Raw genomic sequence first — 22,922 nt, forward strand, 5'->3', positions numbered from 1 at the left:
AGAATTTCTGGTAAGTTAGTTTATCCGTTTATTTATTGGCCGATTACTATAACACCACGCGCATCCCATCGCGTGTGGACATTTTCCATCGCGTGTGAAGTGTCCAATTTAGCCTTTTTAAGTCGCTCACACTATAAAATGACCATTTTACCCCTAATGGTTCATAAGATGACCATTTTACCCCGGGTCATCTTATCCCTCATGGTTCTTCGGACCAGATAAACTTAATCATTAGTATTGATTTAGGTTAGATTTTTTTTTTTTTTTTTTTTTTAAAATTTAGGTTGGGTTGAATTTTTAAAAAATAAAAAATTTAGTTTAATTTTGGTCGGTTGACATTTTTTTTTTTTTTTTTTTTAAAATTTAGGTTGGGTTGAATTTTTAAAAAATAAAAAATTTAGTTTAATTTTGGTCGGTTGACATTTTTTTTTTTTTTTTTTTTAAAATTTAGGTTGGGTTGAATTTTTAAAAAATAAAAAATTTAGTTTAATTTTGGTCGGTTGACATTTTTTTTTTTTTTTTTTTTAAAATTTAGGTTGGGTTGAATTTTTAAAAAATAAAAAATTTAGTTTAATTTTGGTCGGTTGACATTTTTTTTTTTTTTTTTTTTAAAATTTAGGTTGGGTTGAATTTTTAAAAAATAAAAAATTTAGTTTAATTTTGGTCGGTTGACATTTTTTTTTTTTTTTTTTTTAAAATTTAGGTTGGGTTGAATTTTTAAAAAATAAAAAATTTAGTTTAATTTTGGTCGGTTGACATTTTTTTTTTTTTTTTTTTTAAAATTTAGGTTGGGTTGAATTTTTAAAAAATAAAAAATTTAGTTTAATTTTGGTCGGTTGACATTTTTTTTTTTTTTTTTTTGCTCAAGTAGGGTCAGAACTCAATCCAACCCGATGTTAATAATACATTATAATTCATAGATATTTGATATTCATGCGTATTTAGTTATTCATATAACATATATATGTTAATTAAGTTTCTTTTTAAAATAATAATAATAAACAACAACTCAACTCAGCCCGAAAATAGAGATAGGTTGGACTCTAAATTCTATTCAGACCCAACCAACCCAGACTTATGGGTTAGTAAGAGTGTGTTTCATTAATGATAATTATACGGATGAAATACTCGACAAATCAGCTCCACACAGGAAGGAGGCGTTGCTCCGCACATAGGAGGTCTAGACAAGGTCAGTGAGACAATAAAAAATTGTATGATTCTTGGCTTTTTAGAACACCGCCCCCCAACCTGCTTAAGGGTCGAGTAGGTTCTTACGAATTTGTAGAACGAAAAATTCAAATCTCGAATGTTTTAGTCGAAACATATATCTTATTTTTTGTGATCATAACAACTGTATTTAGATAAAGACATAGTGCTCGTATCAACTTAAGCATAGTTTAATGAGTAAGACTTTTAAGTTCTTCTCGGGATGGACCTAAAAGTGCAACGTAAGTAGAAATTCTCTTACAACGAGTAAAGAACACAGGCTTTCCAGTTGATGTATTTGAACAACTATATTACATTACATGGTTGGACGTCTATATTATCATTCTCTCTATTTAGCCTCCTTTACTTTCTAAGGACACCTAAACATACCTACACTTTCACTGCTCCTTCCAAATCCTACCAGTTACCCTCAGCTTCAATTCCTTCCGATCTCCGCCCGAGAAGAACAGAGCCATGTTTCGTTGGATAATAAGCCCGTCAAAGCTGTCTCGCACCTTCCGATGACTGTCTCGAATACTCCGTGGCACTCCTTGCCAAACCATCTTCCTCCCATTTCCACCAACCTCAAGGCTATAACTGTAGTTCTTCACCTCGTTATCGTCACCCATGAAGCGCAAGAAGGCTATATAGACAGGTGCCATTCCGAGTTGGAAAGCTTCGAAATGTAAACAAAAATAATGACCAAAACAGCTGAAAACCTACAAGTCAACCGAAAAAACGGTATCAGTTTTGTATTAGACATCTCAATATTTACAACCTATGAACTCGATTCGTTAGTCTCTTCTAGCTAATACGCTCATTCTTGATAACGAAAGCTTCATTTGAATACATGTTTAACCCAAAAATGACTAATAATATGAAGTAGAATAGTACCGTTAGCATCCAGGTAGCATTTTCGACCTCCTGCGGGTTTGACTTGACGTATCGATGATTGAAAGTGCTCCCATTATGCATGTCGACTTTGTGATCATCCTTTAGGTGTGCTACCAAAAATGGAATATCACCAACAACCATGCATTCCGACCCCGCATACGGACAGTTATAGGGTCGATAGGCACATTGAGATTCATGTTTCAGCTTGCTATAGTACGGGTATATGCCCGCGCACCCAAAGGTTTGATATGTACATGGAAGTTCCAAAGATGCAGCCACTTTCTCTAATGCAAGACATCTGATATTGCCAAGTTCATGCCTGCAGGTCGGGCACCGGTTGTGCACCCTAGGCTTGCAACCCGAACACAATGTGTGACCATTCGAACACTGCAATGACAGAACGTTAATCAATATGAACCAAGGCGAACAATCAACTCAGGTTAAAAGGGAGCACAACTCAAATGCCAAAATGAAGGTTCTGAGCAAGTAGCAGATTACATACATGCAAAGCACAACTATATTAAGAAAGTAAGATTTCAACGTTGATTTTAGGTGGTATTAACACGGTAGATATCATCCCGATCATACATCTAACCTGTTATACTATGAAAGTTACGGCTCTTGAAATGCCTAAGGTTAAGGTTTTTATTTTGAAGCTATATATAGCGGTATATGTTGTCTTTGTGAAAGGGACGAGTAAAAAGAGCATTTGTGTTTTCTTTTAGCCAATGACTAAGTTTCTTTGCAATTCTATGTAATTTAGATTGCATGTTTAGAATCATTCAAGCTTGATATGATCGATCTTGCTTGTGGAGTGATTCGTATCTCAAATAAAGTGTTCTTACCTTGAGGTATTTGATCAACAAGGTAATCCGAATTTTAGTTTCCATCATCAGAGCTAAGTGTTTTTGTAATAGCCCAAGCACACCGCTAGCAAATATTGTCCCTTTGGGCTTTCCCTTTCCCCTCAAAGTTTTTAAAACGTGTCTGTTAGGGAGAGGTTTCCACACCCTTATAAAGAATGTTTTGTTACCCTCTCCAACCGATGTGGGATCTTGCAATCAACCCAACTTCGGGGCCCAGTGTCCTCACTAGAGATCTCACCGTTCTTACCTTTTCTTTATCCGAGGGCTAAGTTCTTTTTTTTTTTTTTTCAACTCTACGTAGTTTAGATTGCATGTTTAGAATCATTCAAGCTTGACACAATCAATTTTGCTTGTGATATTTGATAACAAAATAATCCAAATCTTACTTCTTTTGTAGTGATTCCTTATCACAAAATCATCTATCTTCCAAGGTACGGTATGGCTTCTAGTTGTTCGTTTAAACTAATGAATACGTTCACCTATATGGTACCTTCCTTAGACGCCTTTAAGAAAAAGGCCAATGTCGTCTCGACAAATTAGATTAAAGGAATTCAAAAAAAGTAAGCAATTTCGTTCAAAAGATTTTGAAAAGATGGCAACAGACATGATGAATGGGAGGGTACATAACATTCAAGCAAACAGGACACTCCAACAGCTCACGAACGCTGCTGGAGACAGCTACATTAGGCTTTCCTCCATTTCGAGTAGGATCACTAACACTTTCACTAACATCCATCATGTCCTCATCTTGGGGAGGATCGATTACCTCCGGTTTCGTCCGAACGTCTTCAAAATAAGGATTTGCAAACGACATTTTAATCAATAGAATGCCTACATCCATAAACATGAGTTAAGAAAAGTATGAACAAGAACTTGCAAGTATAAGAACATCTTCACAGCAACTAAGCTTCTTGAGAAGAGTGCTTCACCAGATAAGGACGTGTTCTAGTAAAGCTCTAGGGGCTATCAGAAGCCAAAACCCATCGATAAAGAGTGAAGGGTTACTTTTTAGGAATAACGACTCTCCACAATGGATATAGTCCACTTTGAGTATAAGTTCTCATTGGCTTTGCTTTGGGCTTCCCCAAAAGACCTCGTAACCATGGAGATGTATTACTTACTTATAAACCCATGATCATTCCCTAAATTAGCCAATGTGGAACTCCCTCCCAATAACCCTCAATAATCCTCTCCTCGAACAAAGAACATTATAGAGCCTCCCACAAGGTCTATGGAGCCCTCAAACAGTCTCCCCTTAATCGAGGCTCGACTTCTTTTCTGGAGTACTCGAACAAAGAACACTCTTTGTTCGACACTTGAGTCACTTTTGACTATACCTTCGAGACTCACAACTTTCTTTGTTCCACATTTGAGGATTCTATTGACATGGCTAAGTTAAGGGCATTACTCTGATACCATGTTAGGAATCACGGATCTCCCCAATGGTATGATATTGTCCACGTTGAGTATAAACTCTCGTGGCTTTGCTTCAAGCTTCCCAAAAGGCCTCATACCAATGGAGATATATTACGTACTTATAAACTCACGAATATTACCTAAATCAGTGAATGTGAGACTCCCTCCCAACAATCCTCAACAATCCTCTACTCAAACAAAGTACACTATAGAGCCTTCCCCGAGGCCTATGGAGTCCTCGAACAAAGTACACCATTTGTTCGACACTTGAGTCAATTTTTTACTACACCTTCGAGACTCACAACTTTCTTTGTTCAACATTTGAGAATTCTATTAACATGACTAAGCTAAGGGCATGACTCTAATACCCTATTAGGAATCACGGATCTCCACAATGGTATGATATTGTCCACTTTGAGCATAAGCTCTCATGGCTTTGCTTCGGGCTTCCCCAAAAGGCCTCATACCAATGGAGAAGTATTCCTCACTTATAAACCCACGATCATTCCCTAGATTAGCCAACGTAGGACTCCCTCCCAACAATCCTCAACATTACCTTCACCCAAACTTAGCAAATTGCAAACCAAAACATAAAAACTATGAATTACTAACCACAAAGATGCTTCACTACAAGAAAAAGAAAGCATCTCAAGCCATTAGACAAGAAACCAGAACACCCAAATCCAACGGAGAAAAAGAACAAGAACAAGAAGCTCGAGCAATTTATGGAATACCTCCAAGTTCAGAATCATGAGAATGGAACCGTTAATCCGATGGAATAAATGAATGAAAAACACAAAATAAAACCCAAAGGAACCAATTCAACTATCATTACCCAAAACTTTAATGTTATGATATCAACAAATTTTCTAAATCCAGAGCTCCAAAAGAAGAACAACACAAAAAAAATATGAACAACAAATATCCAGAGTCACAATGAGACAACCAACAAACGGAATGCAGATTAGAACATCCAAAATCAAAGACCTCAAACAACACAAGACAATAATAAAACCAGAAATAACGCAAACCCCAAATCATAACGACTCAAAAACCCCATAAGAAATCAAAGAAGAACAAACAAAAACAAGAAATACCTCAAAAGATAATCAGACTCGGGGTGTGATACGACAAGAAACAGCATAAAAAGAGATAATACACAGAGATATTACACGTTTGGGAGCCGCGAAAATTCAAATTAAAGGGTGATAGGGAGAGAGAGGAAAGAGGAGCGTATGAAGAACAGAAGAGATTAGAGGATTAGAGGGAAATTTCTCGAGAAAGAACAAAAAGTGAAAGAAAAAGAGAGAAATTAAGACGTGCGGGCCCTTCTCTCCTTGCCCATAACAAGCAGGCCGGCTTCAGTGTCCTCGAAATTCTGAAAATTGATTTTATTATGATCGAAAGGGAAATTTTCAGAGCTTTTTTGAACTTTTTCAATCGCCAAACGAAATACCCAGAAGAGAGAAAAAGAGAAAATTATAGTTTAAACGAGCGTTGGAAAGCGGCAGCGCTCTGTGATGAACGCTGTGGTTATGATTGAATTATGAATCATCTTATGGACGGCTCGCAGGCGCCCGGTTTCGGGAAGAAACTAATATATATATATATATATATATATTCTTAATTTAATTTTTTTTTCTATTTTAATAATTTATATTCTAAAATATCCATTTTTATTTCTAAACTTTTAAAAATAGAATAGTTGAATTTGTTAGGACTTTTAAAAAATAATTATTTTGGTCATAACATTTTTTTTTTTTGACATTGATTGGTTCGTGTCTTGTCATATTCATCCAAAAGAGGATGTAAGTTTTGGTCGTGCATACGCTCAAGCTTTTCAAACAAGTTGTAGGTGTGAGAATGCCTAAGAACATCCCTTTCTATTCGTGGGCTCGGATCAACTCTCAAGTCGTGCTTCTATATTGAGGCGTAGTTTTGATACTCCACCTATACTCGGGATTTCCGAACTAGCTTTAGGTGTGAACCAATTCTTGGGTCGAGCCTCTGTCTGGAGTTAATTTTCTTTCAACTGTCCATTTGTTGAGCTTACTCTTAGGTGGATTTCGTGGTATTGGTTTGGTTTGGTGGTTATTTTTACCCGTACCTAAGCTGCAAGAATTAAAAAGAAAAATTGGTTCGTAATAAATGACTAAAAATTATAATTATATCACGATTAAATATTTTTTTTTAATTTTGATAATTTATACAAATAATTTAAGGTATTTGTTATAAAATCAAAATATACTCATCTAAACAATATTATTGGAGAAGACCAAGACCATGAACAACAAATGTCATATCCATCGAGAAAGAGTCGAGAACATAGATGGCATTTGGGTGGAGCGGTTGGACTCTGATATGTAGAAAGAGTAGAGAAAATTCTTTATTCAAATTCTCAAGAGGCGCTTGGGGAATGGAGTAGGACTATGGTGTCATATCTTTTAACTCTTCCTTATTTAATTTCAAAATTATTATTGTGATTTATTGCCGGTATTGTTTTGACTTAAACTATTTTGTTGTATTAATTATTATTTTCTATTATCTTTAAAAACTATCATTTATCGTTAAAACTCTATTCACCCCTCTAGGTTGATATAGCGATCCAACAACGTACACATATGGAGATACTCTCGGTATGTACCAAATTCTAAATAAGGTCATCAACTGTCAAAGTTACTTCTTGTACATATATGTAATATCCCACATCGGTTGGAGAGAAGAATGAAACATCCTTTATAAAGGTGTGGAAACCTCTCTAACGCATTTTAAAAACTTTGAAGAGAACCCGAGAGGGAAAGCCCAAAGAAGACAATATTTACTAGCGGTGGACTTGGGCTATTACACTACGTTGTCCTAAATAGTATAAATTATATAAGATGGGGTAATTCTCTTGGGTCTAAGACAAATTCAAACAAAGGTAGACGATGTGAATCTAACATATATTCCATATACAAAGAATGAATCTAACATATATTCCAAAAACAAAGAATGAATCTAGCCTAAGATCATATTATATCTATGATCTTAGATCGACAGTGATATGATATTCAGAAAATCTTTTTCAACAGCGACAGTTGGAGGAAGGAGTCCTCGCACTTTCTATAAAACAATGGCAAAATAACATTGGCATAGGAAGGAACCAGGTCGACTTAGTTGAAAGCGGTTGCAGTTTGGGAAGGGGCTCATCTTGGACTGCAAATTGGGTCACGGGTCGGGTCACCCTCTACAGTCCGTGTTAGATTTCTATGTATAGTGAGTGACGATTTCTTGAACGTTTAAGTATAATATATGATGTTTTAAAGTAAGTTCATTATTACTATTTTATTATTAAAATTCTTAATTATTCCTTAACCATTAAGAATTGCATAAAAAAAACAAAAATGATCTAATTTTGGTATGTTATTTGGTTTGCACAAAAATACATAAATGACAGCTCATCCTTTTTTGCATTCACCTCTTCCTTATATAACAATGAAACGATGGTCAAATAAAACTTGAACCCTCTAATGGCGACTCTAAAGGATCTCCCCATAGTATTGTTGTTCGAAATTCTATCAAGGCTTCCCGCAGTGTCTCTACTCCAATTTAAGTCTGTGTGCAAATTATGGTACGCTCTGATCAACGATCCTGCAATATTTTCTTTACAAGATAAATGTATTTATATCAACCGTCGAGTAGTGATCGATTTTGAATTCTTTACGTATATACCCTCCATCATCAAGCTTTCCCACACCCCTGATCGATCTATTTCCATTCATGACGTCATCAATCCATCAAGTGATTTTCCGAATTTTGATATTTGCGGTCATTCTCATGGCTTAGTTTGTCTTTCGTGCGATAGAGATATTTTCCTCTTTAATATGACGACCGAAAAGTTTCATAGGCTTCCATCATCGATTCTTCACTATGAAGATCCTAACACGGATTCTTCATTAACAGACTGCGTTGGATTCGGATACGATTCCAAATCTAGGGACTTCAAAGTGGTTAGGGTTGTACAATTCCGCGACCTAGATGGAGAATATTATCGTCCGCCGGGAGTGGAAATTTTGGAGTTGAGAAAAGAAAGATGGAGGGAAATTGAATTCTCTACTTATATGCATATAATGGTAACAGGTTCTACCCAGGTGCATCATGAAGAAAAATCTTATTGGTGGTCAAAAAATATAGAAGGAAATCTTATACGCACGTTTGACCTGAGCGAAGAAATTTTTGGCGAAATTTCAGTACCGGACAATTTAGTGGAGGAGGAGTTGTTGTATATAAGTATGGGGATGTTGAATGGATCAATTGTTATATTTCACGGCTCAAAAGCAGGGAATGAAAAGACGTTCTCGGTTTGGGAAATGGAGAAAGATGTTTTTTCATGGTCAAAACTAATGACAATTGGTCCTTTTTTAGGAGTCGAGAAGCCATTGTTGTTTGTGAGTTCAGATGAACTTTTAATAGAAGCCGACGAAGGACAAGTGATTTCTTACCATGTTAAAACTCACGTGACCAAAGTTATTCCCATAAAAGGGCGTCCATGTGTGTTCGCTGATATTTTTTGTCAATTTTAGTTCGGTTCAATCCTGAACAATGTAGCGGAGGAGCATACAAGTAAAGACTTGAGCATAACTTAGTGGATAAAGACATTGCTTATTGCCCAAAGTTAATGTTTTGATTCCCTCCCGATGAGCTTAAATGCACAAAACGAGTAATCAATAATGGTGTGGATCGGGTCCTTCAGAACTGAGTCTTTTAGACACGAATGCCTTCCAAGTTTTCTTACGAGTGTTTCTTCTACTTTTTAAGTTTCTCGTTTTTGTTCAATTAATTTGTTGGACTTTGTTACTACTTTTTTGAGTTTAATATTACCAATTTGAACTATCAAAGAGGTGAATTAATACTTATTACGAGTGAGTGCCACACCACTTACAAACATCTCATAAGAACACACCACTTACAAACATCTCATAAGAACACGATTGTGACAATGCTCCAATCTCGCAAGTTAATAAACATACGTAACTTTAAAAATTCCGGGTCTAATTATATTTAACTGTACAATAACAATATATATGTTCATTTTTTTAAGTGCAAAAGTTCACATCATACAGTTGAATAGAAAATAATGCAATATATCAAACAAATTTTTTCCGAAATAATTACATATCGGAGCTCCAATCGTTTAGAATTAAAAAAAAAAAGCGATCACGAAAGATTTAGGGGCAAAAGCGATTATGTGACGAGCCTAAACAGAAGTATCATACAAGTTAAATAATCACCAATATACCATACCTAAGGATTAACCAGCTGAAACAGATACACATTGCTAATGGATTACTAGGAAATTATTGCAACTTGTGTTCGACATCAAACCAAAAGAACAATGCTGTTCGAGCATAAATAACTCGAACGTGCCGTAACGCAAGGTCCTCGCTCGTTAGGATAGCTTTGGCACCACCCTCGATGCGGGTTTGTGAAACAGAAACGCCATCTGCATAACCGCCTTTCACTGAGGAAGACGATAGTTTATCGGGACTTGCAGTACAAACAATGGGGCATGATAGGTAGTCCAAAGGGTTTGACTCACATTGAAGAACACATCCATCAATAATTAATCTTCCCTTTCTGTGAAGCAAGCAGCAACCAAGTTCTGCCTTCACTGTTAAGTTAGAGAGTTTACTGGTACAGAGGAACTCCAAAGCACTGTTAACAAGAAACAGAAAGTTCAGTCTCAATTAGTTGCCACTAAACGTCACAAAATGAGAAGCTTAAAATCGTCCTTCATTCCTACACTTTTAAGGTCTCTAAAACGTCTATTTTGGTCCATGACCTTTCAAGTTCATCCCGTTTACGTCATCATGTTAAAACTGTCCTTCATTTCTACACTTCTAAAATGTCCATTTCGGACTTTCATCTTTCAAGTTCATTCCATTAAAGTCATCGTGTTAAAACCGTCCTTCATTCCTACACTTTTAAGGTCTCTAAAACGTCTATTTTGGTCCATGACCTTTCAAGTTCATCCCGTTTACGTCATCATGTTAAAACTGTCCTTCATTCCTACACTTCTAAAATGTCCATTTCGGTCTTTCATCTTTCAAGTTCATTCCATTAAAGTCATCGTGTTAAAACCGTCCTTTATTCCTACACTTTTAAGATCTCTAAAATGTCCATTTCGGTACTTGACCTTTCAAGTTCATCCCATTTAAGTCGAGGTTGTTGTCCAGTGAACCCGAAGCCGAACCGAACCGAATGAATTGGGGTTCAAAAATTGAATTGATAATTAATTAAAAAAATTAACATAAACCAAGCATGCATAAGAATGCTTGAGAAATAAGAACCTTAATTGAATTTGAATCATAAAAAAAAAAAAAATAAATAAATAAAGTTGACCTATAAATTAAAATTGACGTATACTTGAAATTTGTTTGAGGTTTCTAAAACTAGTAATTTTCACTCATATGTATTTTCCTTTTTTATCTTTTTATTTTTCTCCCTTCTTCTCCAATGCTCTCCTCTCCTCTCCTCTCCATTTGGTCTATTATATATATATATATATTGCCATTTCAATTTGTGTATACCATCCCTTAACTTTTCTTTATTCTCTCCATGGCTCATACTCATCTCATCCTCCTCTCCCTCTCCCTCTCCCTCTCCACTCTCATCTTCTCTGTGAATGCCCAATTTGAATTGTTTCAATTGGTGCAACAGTGGCCACCGGCCACATGTACCAATGTCCATTGTGGTCAACTACCAACTCCAACTAGGTTCACCATCCATGGCCTATGGCCGGCTAACTACACCAAGCCCTACCTTGTTTGCAGCGGAGGAACAAAATTTTCTGAAACCATTCAGGTACCTTCCATATACAAAATGACTCATACTTGATGATGATTCTAACATTTTTTTTTTTTTCCTTCTTTTTTTCTCTTTTTCTGCTCAGGGATTTAGTGCACTCAAACCAGCTCTCGTGTATTATTGGCCAAACTTGAAAAAAGGGAGCCACAAAAGTTTTTGGAGAAAGGAATGGGATAAACATGGAGCATGTTCGGAGAATGTTTTTAACCAGGTTCAATATTTTCAAACAGCTCTCAACATTCGCACAAACCCCAAATACGACTTACTGGCTATTTTGAATGCCGCCAATCTCGGTCCGACCGGCAACATATTCCGCCAATATCATGTCATCGAAAATGCCATTAAAGCTGCAACCGGAAAGAAGCCAGGGCTTCGTTGCAACACCAATCAAAACACTAAACAGACCCAATTGCATGAAATAGTATTATGCTTCGATAAGGATGGTGCAACCATTATTGATTGTCCTTTTGCCAACTGCCCAAAACAGTTTGTTTTTTCCATAACCACTCTATTGTGAGATGTGTAAGACTTGTATGAAAAAAAATAAATAAATTACTTTATATGTCATCCGTGCACAAATCTCATAAAATTGATATATATATTTTTTTTTAATGATAAATTTCTTTACGTTAAGAAAATTAGATAATTAAATTAGTTCATCTATTAAAGTGCACCGTTTTAATTGATAAAAGTATTTCTAATTATAAATATTTGATTTACATAACAATTATTTCATTATTGTTTTTTTTCTTCCTCAAATTTCTCTATTTTAAATAAGAATGTATTATAGTGATTATGAATTAGTTAGTTTCTGTCATTTACTCGTTAGCTGGGCCTTCAATTTCTAAATGGCTAGCCCAGCCCAGCCCAGCCCAGCCCAACTCACGAGTTTTATGTCACTTAGCTGGGCCTTCAATTTCTAAATGGCAAGCCCAGCCCAGCCCAGCCCAGCCCAGCTCACGAGTTTTATGTCACTTAGCTGGGCCTTCAATTTCTAAATGGCAAGCCCAGCCCAGCCCAGCCCACCTCACGAGTTTTATGTCACTTAGCTGGGCCTTCATTTTCTAAATGGCTAGCCCAGCCCAGCCCAGGAGTTTTTTTGCCAGAGCCTTCATTTTCTAAATGGCTAGCCCAGCCCAGCCCAGGAGTTTTTTTGCCAGAGCCTTCATTTTCTAAATGGCTAGCCCAGCCCAGCCCAGGAGTTTTTTTGCCAGAGCCTTCATTTTCTAAATGGCTAGCCCAGCCCAGCCCAGGAGTTTTTTTGTCAGAGCCTTCATTTTCTAAATGGCAAGCCCAGCCCAGCCCAGGAGTTTTTTGTCAATTAAGCAAATATAATTATTTTAATTTATTATAATAATTATAAATTCATGATCACAAATTTAATAAAAACACATTCTTAAAATCAATGCTAAAACAAAGAAATTACCAGATATGTTGACCTGATGAACAAATCATGAAACTAAAATCTCATTTACCAAAATAATAAAAGGTCGGAGTTTTTTTTATAGATTTTTAAATAAAATTATTTATATCTAATATAAATTTAAATCTAATTATTACTTCTTGATTTTTATTATGTTATATTATTATATTTAAAATAATAATAATAATAATAAATTTGAAAATTTTGTTATTATTTACTTTTAATCTCCATCTCCATTTCTTTTTATTTAAACTATTTTTTTCCCTTTTCGAAGCTATTCAATTTTGTAGACCCTCCTTACTCTCTACCACCGGTCATTTCTCTTCTAATCCAATCTAATGGTCAATATTAATTTCTACTTTTTGTCATTTTTCTTCAACAACGCATTTTAAAACCTTTGAAGAGAAGTTCGAGAGGGAAAGCCCAAAGAGGACAATATTTATTAGCGGTGGACTTGAGCTGTTACACTACGTGAGATGATCTACTAGTATGATGTCTAAATAGTATAAATTATATAAGATGGGGTAATTCTCTTGGGGTCTAAGAAAAATTCAAACGAGGTAGACGATGTGAATCTAACCATTGAAATAAACTCATGTGAATTAGCTCACATGACATCATTAATTAGCTCACATGACATCAAATAGGTTCAACCGATCGATAGTGATCCAAACTAGACCATTGGACCCAGAGATCTGCAAATCCTTCGCCATGCCTATAATTGCCAGAGAATTAGTGGACCAAATCATGTGATTATCAACTATCTTCTCTCATTTCAATCTCGACTGCATGCAGATGTAACTATTAAGATATGATATTTGGAGATAATGCTTTAATAATTAGTTAGGGAGTATATCTTAGATATTTTGGGAGTTGTTTCTAGTATACTTTATCTTAGATTTGATTAACAGTCTTATTTACAAGAGTTACTTAGTTATATATTTTTTCCTCATTGGTAGGTATTAGTTGATAGTTTGTATCCTATTTCAAACGTGGTAAACACTAATAAACATCGTAATTTCGATCCCAATTCTATTTCTATTTCTCATTCTTAACATGGTATCAGAGCACCGTGTTCTTAAATATCAAAATTTCCTTTATGCCGGAATCAGCCAAATCCAGCTTCAAAATTTCGGATGTTGATTTAACACATCCTTATTATATTCATCACTCTGATCAGTTAGGATATTCACTCGTTCCAATCAAATTAAATGGAGCAAATTACCAATCTTGGAGTAAATCAGTTATGGATGCTCTTGTTGCCAGGAAGAAAATTGGCTTCACTGATGGCACAATTGAAGAATCGTCTCAAGATGCAAATTCAAACGAATTTGAACTTTGGATCAGTGCAACAGTATGATAATATTTTGGTTAACTCATTCCGTTGAAGCAGATATAAGCATTCTTCACGCCAAGACAGCTCATCAAGTGTGGGTTGATCTTCACGATCAATTCTCACAAAAGAATGCCCGAGCAATTTTTCAGATACAAAAGTCGATAGCAACGATGTCACAAGGAACCATGGCACTGTCAGCATATTTCACCAAGCTCAAAGCACTCTGGGATGAACTGGAAGCATACCACACACCATTTACCTGTAATCAACGTCAAATGCATGTTGATCAACGCGAAGAAGACAAGTTGATGCAATTGCTCATGGGGCTCAATGAGTTTTATAAAACGGTGAGATTCTAACATACTAATGATGACTCTATTATCTAATGTGAGGCAAGCCTATTCATTACTTGTACAAGAAGAGATGCAGCGTCAGGTAACTTCTGAACTTACTGAGAATTTCTCGATGGCATCAGCAGCGCAGAAGAAAACAACGTATTCAAAATTCGCAAAGGACAAATCATGTGAACACTGCAATAAAAGTGGTCATACAATTAATGAGTGTCGAATCCTTGAGTTCCACTGTAAATTTTGTGATAGAAGGGGACATACAGAAGATCGTTGTCAACAGAAAAATAATTATGGAAGGGCAAGAAAAGTCAATCAACGCAACAATTGTGGATATCGATCATCTGCAAATATGGCCGATGTTTTTCAGTTGAATACAAAAGAACCAGTCACCTAATTTCATTCCAAATTTTTCTTCTGAGCAATTACAACAGATAGCACAAGCCTTATCTGCAATCAATCTATCACCCTGCTGGTAATTCTGACAATCACATCAATGTTGCAAGTTTGTTTCCAGTATCTACATTATCTATTAACTCTGCGAGTTCTAATTCATAGATTCTCGATAGTGGAGCTACGGATCATATAATATCAAAATCTTCTATTATGACTGAACCAAAGACTGCCATCATGTCTACAATAAATTTACCTAATGGACGGACAGCACGTGTGTCGCATACTGGCAATATTTCCCTTAGCCCTGACCTTAAATTAAACAATGTTTTATGTGTGCCTTCATTCAATTTAAACCTAATGTCCATCAGCAAACTTACCAATGACTTGAAATGTTATGTCAATTATGTCACCTTCTATCCTGATTCTTGTGTTATGCAGGACTTGGCTGCGGGGAAGATGTTTGGCTCGGGTAAACAATTTGGAGGTCTCTATCATATTTCTTCATCTCCAATCAAATCTTTAGCTCATCAAATATCTCAGTCATCTGATTTGTGGCATTTACGCCTAGGTCATCCTTCTTTTTCTCGTTTTAAATTTCTAGCTGATCAATTGCATCTTAATAATGCTAGTTATTCTCATAACTGTAGTATCTGTCCGTTAGCAAAACAAACTAGGTTGTCTTTCCCTAGAAGTTCAATAACAACCCATTCTGCCTTTGATTTGATACATTGTGATGTTTGGGGACCACATAAAATTCCTACCCATTATGGTTTGCGTCTTTTTCTCACTATTGTTGATGATTTTACTCGATGTACTTGGGTTTTTCTAATGCAACATAAGTCAGAAGTACATCATTTGTTAATGAACTTTGTTAAATTCGTTCAAACTCAATTTCATACTACTATCAAAATAGTTCGATCAAACAATGGGATTGAGTTCCTATCTTTGCAACCATTTTTTACTTCTTGTGGCATTGAATTTCAGCGCACTTGTGTCTATACTTCACAACAAAATGGAGTCGTAGAACGTAAGCATCGTCATATCCTAAATATAGCTAGGGCTCTTCTCTTTCAGTCACAGGTTCCACTTAATTTTTGGGGAGAGTGCATTTTAACTGCTGTTTATCTTATAAATAGAACGCAATCACCATTGCTATCTAACAAGACACCCTTTGAAGCACTCTACAAACGACCACCTACATTTCATCATCTTAAAGTTTTTGGTTGTAAATGTTATGCAACTATAGTACATCCTAAGCAAAAATTTGAACATTGGGCAATTTCTTGTGTTTTCGTAGGATATCCTTGTGGTCATAAAGGTTACAAGTTGTATGACACGCAATCTCACAAATTATTTATCAGCCGTGATGTTAAATTTTGTGAAGATAATTTTTCTTTTTCATCAGCTTCACAAACTTTGACATTAGGTCCTTCGACTCCTATTGTACCACTTCATGATCCTATTCCTCCTTCATCTCCTATTCCTTCACCTACTACTTCGTCGTCTTCTCCACCTTCTGCTCCTTCTCCAGATTCACCCACTAATTCTAATCCTATCTCACCTGATACATCAGTTCCACTCCGACGTTCTACTCGTACTAAACAACCTCTAGCTTGGCATAAGGATTATGAGATGTCTTCTGGAACCAATCATTTAACCTCTAGCTCAGGTCCCAGCACTGGCACCAGGTATCCACTTCATCATTACCTTTCATTCTCTCGTTTTTCTCCTACTCAACGTGCTTTTCTAGCTCTTATTACATCCCAGACAGATCCTAAAACCTATGACGAGGCAGTTGGTGACCCGTTATGGCAGCAGGCTATGAATGATGAAATTGCAGCTTTGGAACGTAATCATACTTGGTCTCTCGTTCCTTGATAAGGCAACCCTAATCCTCAGCCCAACGATCTAAGCTTTTGTTGAAGTAAGAACCCTTGAATCAAAGTAATTAACACCTCCTTATACGAAATTTGGATCAAACAAGAGATAAGGCTATAATTAGATTACCGCTTACGATCGAAGATCTAGAAGCAAGATTTGGAAACATTGTTCTAAATTGAGTCACTCCACAATCTAACTTGATTAAGGCTTGATTGAATGGCTCGGGTGCAATTCTACCACAAGAATTGCTTGAAACTTAGAAATGACAAATATAATGCTCGGATTTCTAAGGGAAACGTCTCAATTTGAGATCAGAATTACATTCATCCACGAATCTGGATTTTACATAACATATTGTAGGTATTTATAGTCTCCCGACAAAAGACGTTTATGGACGGGATTTATTTGAGACGTTTGTGGACGGGATTTATTCTCGATCCCCTTTAATCTCCACAAAAGAATAAGTCAAATTGACCATTTGACTTTTACATCATTTATGATATTAAACATAGTTCTATCTAATAAATGTTGATGTGCTTGAGTGGCTAATGCGACAGGTTTGAAATCAATTGAGCTCTCCGCGCGTAGGTTCGAATTATTACAACTCTGATGGTTCTGTTGGTTGAAGGTATTGATTACACAGAGACATTTTCAACTACAACGAAACTTACTACACTTCGTTGCTTACTCATTGTTGCTGCTGCTCGAAAATGGTTCACCCATCAGTTGGATGTTCAAAATGCCTTTCTCCATGGTAATCTAGACGAGGAAGTCTATATGTTTTTATCACTAGGTCTTCGCCGACAGGGGGAGTATACAATATGTCGGCTCCATAAATCTCTTTATGGATTAAAACAGGCTTCTCGCAATTGATTCTCCATATTTTCTATCACTATACAAAATGCAGGCTACACTCAGTCCAAAACAGATTACTCTTTATTTACTAAGAGTAGAGGTACTTCTTTCACTTCTTTCACTGCAATTCTAATCTATGTTGATGATATTCTGTTGACATGCAATGATTTCAAAGAAATTCAATACCTCAAGACTAGTTTACTCAAGAAATTCCTTATCAAAGATTTAGGGAACTTGAAATATTTTCTAGGCATTGAATTTTCTCGGTCTAGAAAAGAAATTTTTATGTCTCAAAGAAAGTATGCTCTAGATATCCTTCAAGACACCGGTCTTACAGGAGCACGTCCAGAAAACTTTCCTATGGAGCAAAATCTGAAACTTTCTTTTAACTGAAGGAGAGAAGTTGAATGATCCAAGTAAATACAGATGGTTAATTGGCAGATTAATATATTTGACCGTTACTAAGCCTGACATAGTTTATTCAGTTCGTATGCTTAGTCAATTTATGCATGAACCAAGAAAACCACATTAATATATTTGACCGTTACTAGGCCTGACATAGTTTATTCAGTTCGTATGCTTAGTCAATTTAACATTAATATATTTGACCGTTACTAGGCCTGACATAGTTTATTCAGTTCGTATGCTTAGTCAATTTATGCATGAACCAAGAAAACCACATTAGGCCTGACATAGTTTATTCAGTTCGTATGCTTAGTCAATTTATGCATGAACCAAGAAAACCACATTGGGAGGCAGCTCTTCGAGTTCTGAGATACATCAAAGGTACTCATGGTCAAGGACTCCTACTACCATCTAAAAACAATTTAAGATTACAAGCATATTGCGATTCTAACTGGGGTGGTTGTCGAACTTCCAGACAGTATATTTCTGGGTTCTGCATTTTCCTCGGAAATTCAATTATTTTTTGGAAGTCTAAAAAGCAGACTAATGTGTCCAGATCATCAGCAGAAGCCGAGTATCGAGCTATGACAAATACTTGTTTAGAGTTAACTTGGTTCAGATACATTCTTCAAGACTTGAATGTTCCACTATCCGAACCAGCGTTATTATATTGTGATAATCAAGCAGCATTACATATAGCAGCCAATCCAGTTTTTCACGAACGTACAAAACACATTGAAATAGATTGTCATATAGTTCGAGAAAAGTTACAAGCTGGAATCATCAAACCGTGTTATGTCTCGACTAAAATGCAATTGGCAGATGTTCTCACTAAAGCTTTGGGAAGACATCCGTTTGATTTTTTTGAAGGACAAGTTGGGTGTGATTGACATACACTCTCCAACATGAGGGGGAGTATTAAGATATGATATTTGGAGATATATTTTAATAATTAGTTAGGGAGTATATCTTAGATATTTTGGGAGTTATTTTATCTTATTTATAGTTATATATTTTTCCTCATTTTTAGGTATTAGTTGGTAGTTTCTATCCTATTTAAAATGTGGTAAACATTGATGAAGATCATACCATCCAAATTCTATTTCTATTTCTCATTCTTAATAGAAACAGTGACAGACACATTTTTTAGTACCTATTGTAATCCCCCTAGCCCAATAGATACAAAAATTTTCCTTCATTCGCTTTTAAATTTCGAGCGGTTGAGATTTTATTGAGGACCTTAGAGGTTGAATTTCCAATGGTTGCAGAAGGACAAAAAAAATGCTTAGAATGCCTCGAGGAACCTAGGAAAAAAAATCATAAAATTACATCGATAATAATTGAAAATAAGGTAATCAAAATTATCTATGTAATATAGATAGTTGAACAGAGGTCAAACGGAAAAAGGAGCACCTCACATGTTATCACGCACCTACACGCATGCAAGACCTACACGCATGCAAGAAGGCTCTCCATATGTGAGTACAGACGCGCTTGCCGGAAGAAGTACTCGCCCTTTCTGCATGACACTGGCAAAATAACATTGCATAGGAAGGAACCCGGTCGAGTTAGTTGAAAGCAGTTGCAGTTTGGGAAGGGGCTCATCTTGGACTGCAAATTGGGTCACGGGTCGGGTCACCCTCTACAGTCCGTGTTAGATTTCTATGTATAGTGAGTGACGGTTTCTTGAACGTTTAAGTATAATATATGATGTTTTAAAGTAAGTTCATTATTACTATTTTATTATTAAAATTCTTAATTATTCCTTAACCATTAAGAATTGCATAAAAAAAACAAAAATGATCTAATTTTGGTATGTTATTTGGTTTGCACAAAAATACATAAATGACAGCTCATCCTTTTTTGCATTCACCTCTTCCTTATATAACAATGAAACGATGGTCAAATAAAACTTGAACCCTCTAATGGCGACTCTAAAGGATCTCCCCATAGTATTGTTGTTCGAAATTCTATCAAGGCTTCCCGCAGTGTCTCTACTCCAATTTAAGTCTGTGTGCAAATTATGGTACGCTCTGATCAACGATCCTGCAATATTTTCTTTACAAGATAAATGTATTTATATCAACCGTCGAGTAGTGATCGATTTTGAATTCTTTACGTATATACCCTCCATCATCAAGCTTTCCCACACCCCTGATCGATCTATTTCCATTCATGACGTCATCAATCCATCAAGTGATTTTCCGAATTTTGATATTTGCGGTCATTCTCATGGCTTAGTTTGTCTTTCGTGCGATAGAGATATTTTCCTCTTTAATATGACGACCGAAAAGTTTCGTAGGCTTCCATCATCGATTCTTCACTATGAAGATCCTGACACGGATTCTTCATTAACAGACTGCGTTGGATTCGGATACGATTCCAAATCTGGGGACTTCAAAGTGGTTAGGGTTGTACAATTCCGCGACCTAGATGGAGAATATTATCGTCCGCCGGGAGTGGAAATTTTGGAGTTGAGAAAAGAAAGATGGAGGGAAATTGAATTCTCTACTTATATGCATATAATGGTAACAGGTTCTACCCAGGTGCATCATGAAGAAAAATCTTATTGGTGGTCAAAAAATATAGAAGGAAATCTTATACGCACGTTTGACCTGAGCGAAGAAATTTTTGGCGAAATTTCAGTACCGGACAATTTAGTGGAGGAGGAGTTGTTGTATATAAGTATGGGGATGTTGAATGGATCAATTGTTATATTTCACGGCTCAAAAGCAGGGAATGAAAAGACGTTCTCGGTTTGGGAAATGGAGAAAGATGTTTTTTCATGGTCAAAACTAATGACAATTGGTCCTTTTTTAGGAGTCGAGAAGCCATTGTTGTTTGTGAGTTCAGATGAACTTTTAATAGAAGCCGACGAAGGACAAGTGATTTCTTACCATGTTAAAACTCACGTGACCAAAGTTATTCCCATAAAAGGGCGTCCATGTGTGTTCGCTGATATTTTTTGTCAATTTTAGTTCGGTTCAATCCTGAACAATGTAGCGGAGGAGCATACAAGTAAAGACTTGAGCATAACTTAGTGGATAAAGACATTGCTTATTGCCCAAAGTTAATGTTTTGATTCCCTCCCGATGAGCTTAAATGCACAAAACGAGTAATCAATAATGGTGTGGATCGGGTCCTTCAGAACTGAGTCTTTTAGACACGAATGCCTTCCAAGTTTTCTTACGAGTGTTTCTTCTACTTTTTAAGTTTCTCGTTTTTGTTCAATTAATTTGTTGGACTTTGTTACTACTTTTTTGAGTTTAATATTACCAATTTGAACTATCAAAGAGGTGAATTAATACTTATTACGAGTGAGTGCCACACCACTTACAAACATCTCATAAGAACACACCACTTACAAACATCTCATAAGAACACGATTGTGACAATGCTCCAATCTCGCAAGTTAATAAACATACGTCACAAATAACTAACTTTAAAAATTCCGGGTCTAATTATATTTAACTGTACAATAACAATATATATGTTCATTTTTTTAAGTGCAAAAGTTCACATCATACAGTTGAATAGAAAATAATGCAATATATCAAACAAATTTTTTCCGAAATAATTACATATCGGAGCTCCAATCGTTTAGAATTAAAAAAAAAAGCGATCACGAAAGATTTAGGGGCAAAAGCGATTATGTGACGAGCCTAAACAGAAGTATCATACAAGTTAAATAATCACCAATATACCATACCTAAGGATTAACCAGCTGAAACAGATACACATTGCTAATGGATTACTAGGAAATTATTGCAACTTGTGTTCGACATCAAACCAAAAGAACAATGCTGTTCGAGCATAAATAACTCGAACGTGCCGTAACGCAAGGTCCTCGCTCGTTAGGATAGCTTTGGCACCACCCTCGATGCGGGTTTGTGAAACAGAAACGCCATCTGCATAACCGCCTTTCACTGAGGAAGACGATAGTTTATCGGGACTTGCAGTACAAACAATGGGGCATGATAGGTAGTCCAAAGGGTTTGACTCACATTGAAGAACACATCCATCAATAATTAATCTTCCCTTTCTGTGAAGCAAGCAGCAACCAAGTTCTGCCTTCACTGTTAAGTTAGAGAGTTTACTGGTACAGAGGAACTCCAAAGCACTGTTAACAAGAAACAGAAAGTTCAGTCTCAATTAGTTGCCACTAAACGTCACAAAATGAGAAGCTTAAAATCGTCCTTCATTCCTACACTTTTAAGGTCTCTAAAACGTCTATTTTGGTCCATGACCTTTCAAGTTCATCCCGTTTACGTCATCATGTTAAAACTGTCCTTCATTCCTACACTTCTAAAATGTCCATTTCGGTCTTTCATCTTTCAAGTTCATTCCATTAAAGTCATCGTGTTAAAACCGTCCTTTATTCCTACACTTTTAAGATCTCTAAAATGTCCATTTCGGTACTTGACCTTTCATGTTGGTCCTTGACATTTCAAGTTCATCCCATTTAAGTCGTCGTGTTGAAACCGTCCTTCATTCCTACACTTTTAAGATCTCTAAATTCTCCATTTCGGTCCTTGACCTTTCAAGTTCATCTTTTCGAAAGGTTAAGAGGGAGAAAATGTATAGGATTAACCATTGCAAATTACATTATATGCCATGTACCTTTCCGAACCACGACTACAGAAAAGTGTTGTCTCCTCAGGAAGTTCACCTCCACCAATCTGAACAATATTAAGATAAGATAAATGATGGAAAATGGTGAAACTTAAAGAAGTTATTTATGGAATGAGTTTCACATTGTGAGATTGTGAGAAAGAGAATGTTCGTACACTGCCAAAGTAAATTAAGCAAGAAAAAAGTATGGAATCAATGGACGTATATGTTATGTACCCCAACACAAAAAATACAAAATACTAATATATTGCAATATGAAAAAGAAACTACAATATAACGATAGCCTTTCGAGAGGGCTATCTCTCTCCCAAGCCCCACAATGGACAATCCTAAAATGATCTCTTCCTCCTAAGAACACTAACCCCCTATATTAGGGATGCAAGGAAAAACCGAACCCCCCCCCCCCCCCCCCCCCCCCC

The 22,922-nt window shown here is 36.1% G+C and overlaps 5 protein-coding genes across 7 annotated transcripts in view; 3 read left to right on the forward strand and 2 right to left on the reverse strand.

Moving 5' to 3' along the window:
* Window positions 1-1,449: 1,449 nt before the first annotated feature.
* LOC111466544 (E3 ubiquitin-protein ligase DIS1-like) lies at window positions 1,450-5,904 on the reverse strand. 2 transcript variants are annotated; one of them, XM_023111249.1, is made up of 4 exons: window positions 5,480-5,904; window positions 3,571-3,797; window positions 2,101-2,487; window positions 1,450-1,925 (listed from the first exon to the last, which is right to left on the reverse strand). In XM_023111249.1, exons 2-4 carry the CDS (start codon window positions 3,778-3,780, stop codon window positions 1,605-1,607), a joined length of 918 nt encoding a protein of 305 aa, XP_022967017.1. In that variant the 5' UTR covers window positions 3,781-3,797; window positions 5,480-5,904; the 3' UTR covers window positions 1,450-1,604. The 2 variants fall into 2 exon arrangements, with proteins under 2 accessions (XP_022967017.1, XP_022967016.1); XM_023111248.1 differs by lacking the exon at window positions 5,480-5,904 and having other exon boundaries at window positions 3,571-4,336.
* Window positions 5,905-7,891: 1,987 nt separating this feature from the next.
* On the forward strand, window positions 7,892-9,213 carry LOC111466474 (F-box protein CPR1-like). The gene has a single exon (XM_023111141.1). It carries the CDS (start codon window positions 7,892-7,894, stop codon window positions 8,942-8,944), a length of 1,053 nt encoding a protein of 350 aa, XP_022966909.1. The 3' UTR covers window positions 8,945-9,213.
* A 1,730-nt stretch (window positions 9,214-10,943) lies between these two features.
* Window positions 10,944-11,782, forward strand: LOC111466502 (ribonuclease MC-like). The gene is made up of 2 exons (XM_023111171.1): window positions 10,944-11,225; window positions 11,314-11,782. Exons 1-2 carry the CDS (start codon window positions 10,980-10,982, stop codon window positions 11,743-11,745), a joined length of 678 nt encoding a protein of 225 aa, XP_022966939.1. The 5' UTR covers window positions 10,944-10,979; the 3' UTR covers window positions 11,746-11,782.
* An 8,368-nt stretch (window positions 11,783-20,150) lies between these two features.
* LOC111466310 (F-box protein CPR1-like) lies at window positions 20,151-20,849 on the forward strand. Its single transcript, XM_023110915.1, has one exon. It carries the CDS (start codon window positions 20,151-20,153, stop codon window positions 20,847-20,849), a length of 699 nt encoding a protein of 232 aa, XP_022966683.1.
* A 573-nt stretch (window positions 20,850-21,422) lies between these two features.
* The window catches only part of LOC111466500 (F-box protein SKIP5), a 4,363-nt gene continuing 2,863 nt past the window's right edge, over window positions 21,423-22,922 (reverse strand). For both annotated transcript variants that reach the window (XM_023111170.1, XM_023111169.1), the window contains 2 exons: window positions 22,492-22,550; window positions 21,423-21,991 (listed from right to left, as the gene is read on the reverse strand). In XM_023111170.1, coding sequence (XP_022966938.1) covers window positions 21,634-21,991; window positions 22,492-22,550 — 417 coding nt within the window. In that variant the 3' untranslated portion in view covers window positions 21,423-21,633. The remainder of the gene's footprint in view (window positions 21,992-22,491; window positions 22,551-22,922) is intronic.

The sequence above is a fragment of the Cucurbita maxima genome, unplaced genomic scaffold (genome assembly GCF_002738345.1).
Source record: "Cucurbita maxima cultivar Rimu unplaced genomic scaffold, Cmax_1.0 Cma_Scf00031, whole genome shotgun sequence".
In the NCBI taxonomy this organism is placed as follows: Eukaryota; Viridiplantae; Streptophyta; class Magnoliopsida; order Cucurbitales; family Cucurbitaceae; genus Cucurbita; species Cucurbita maxima.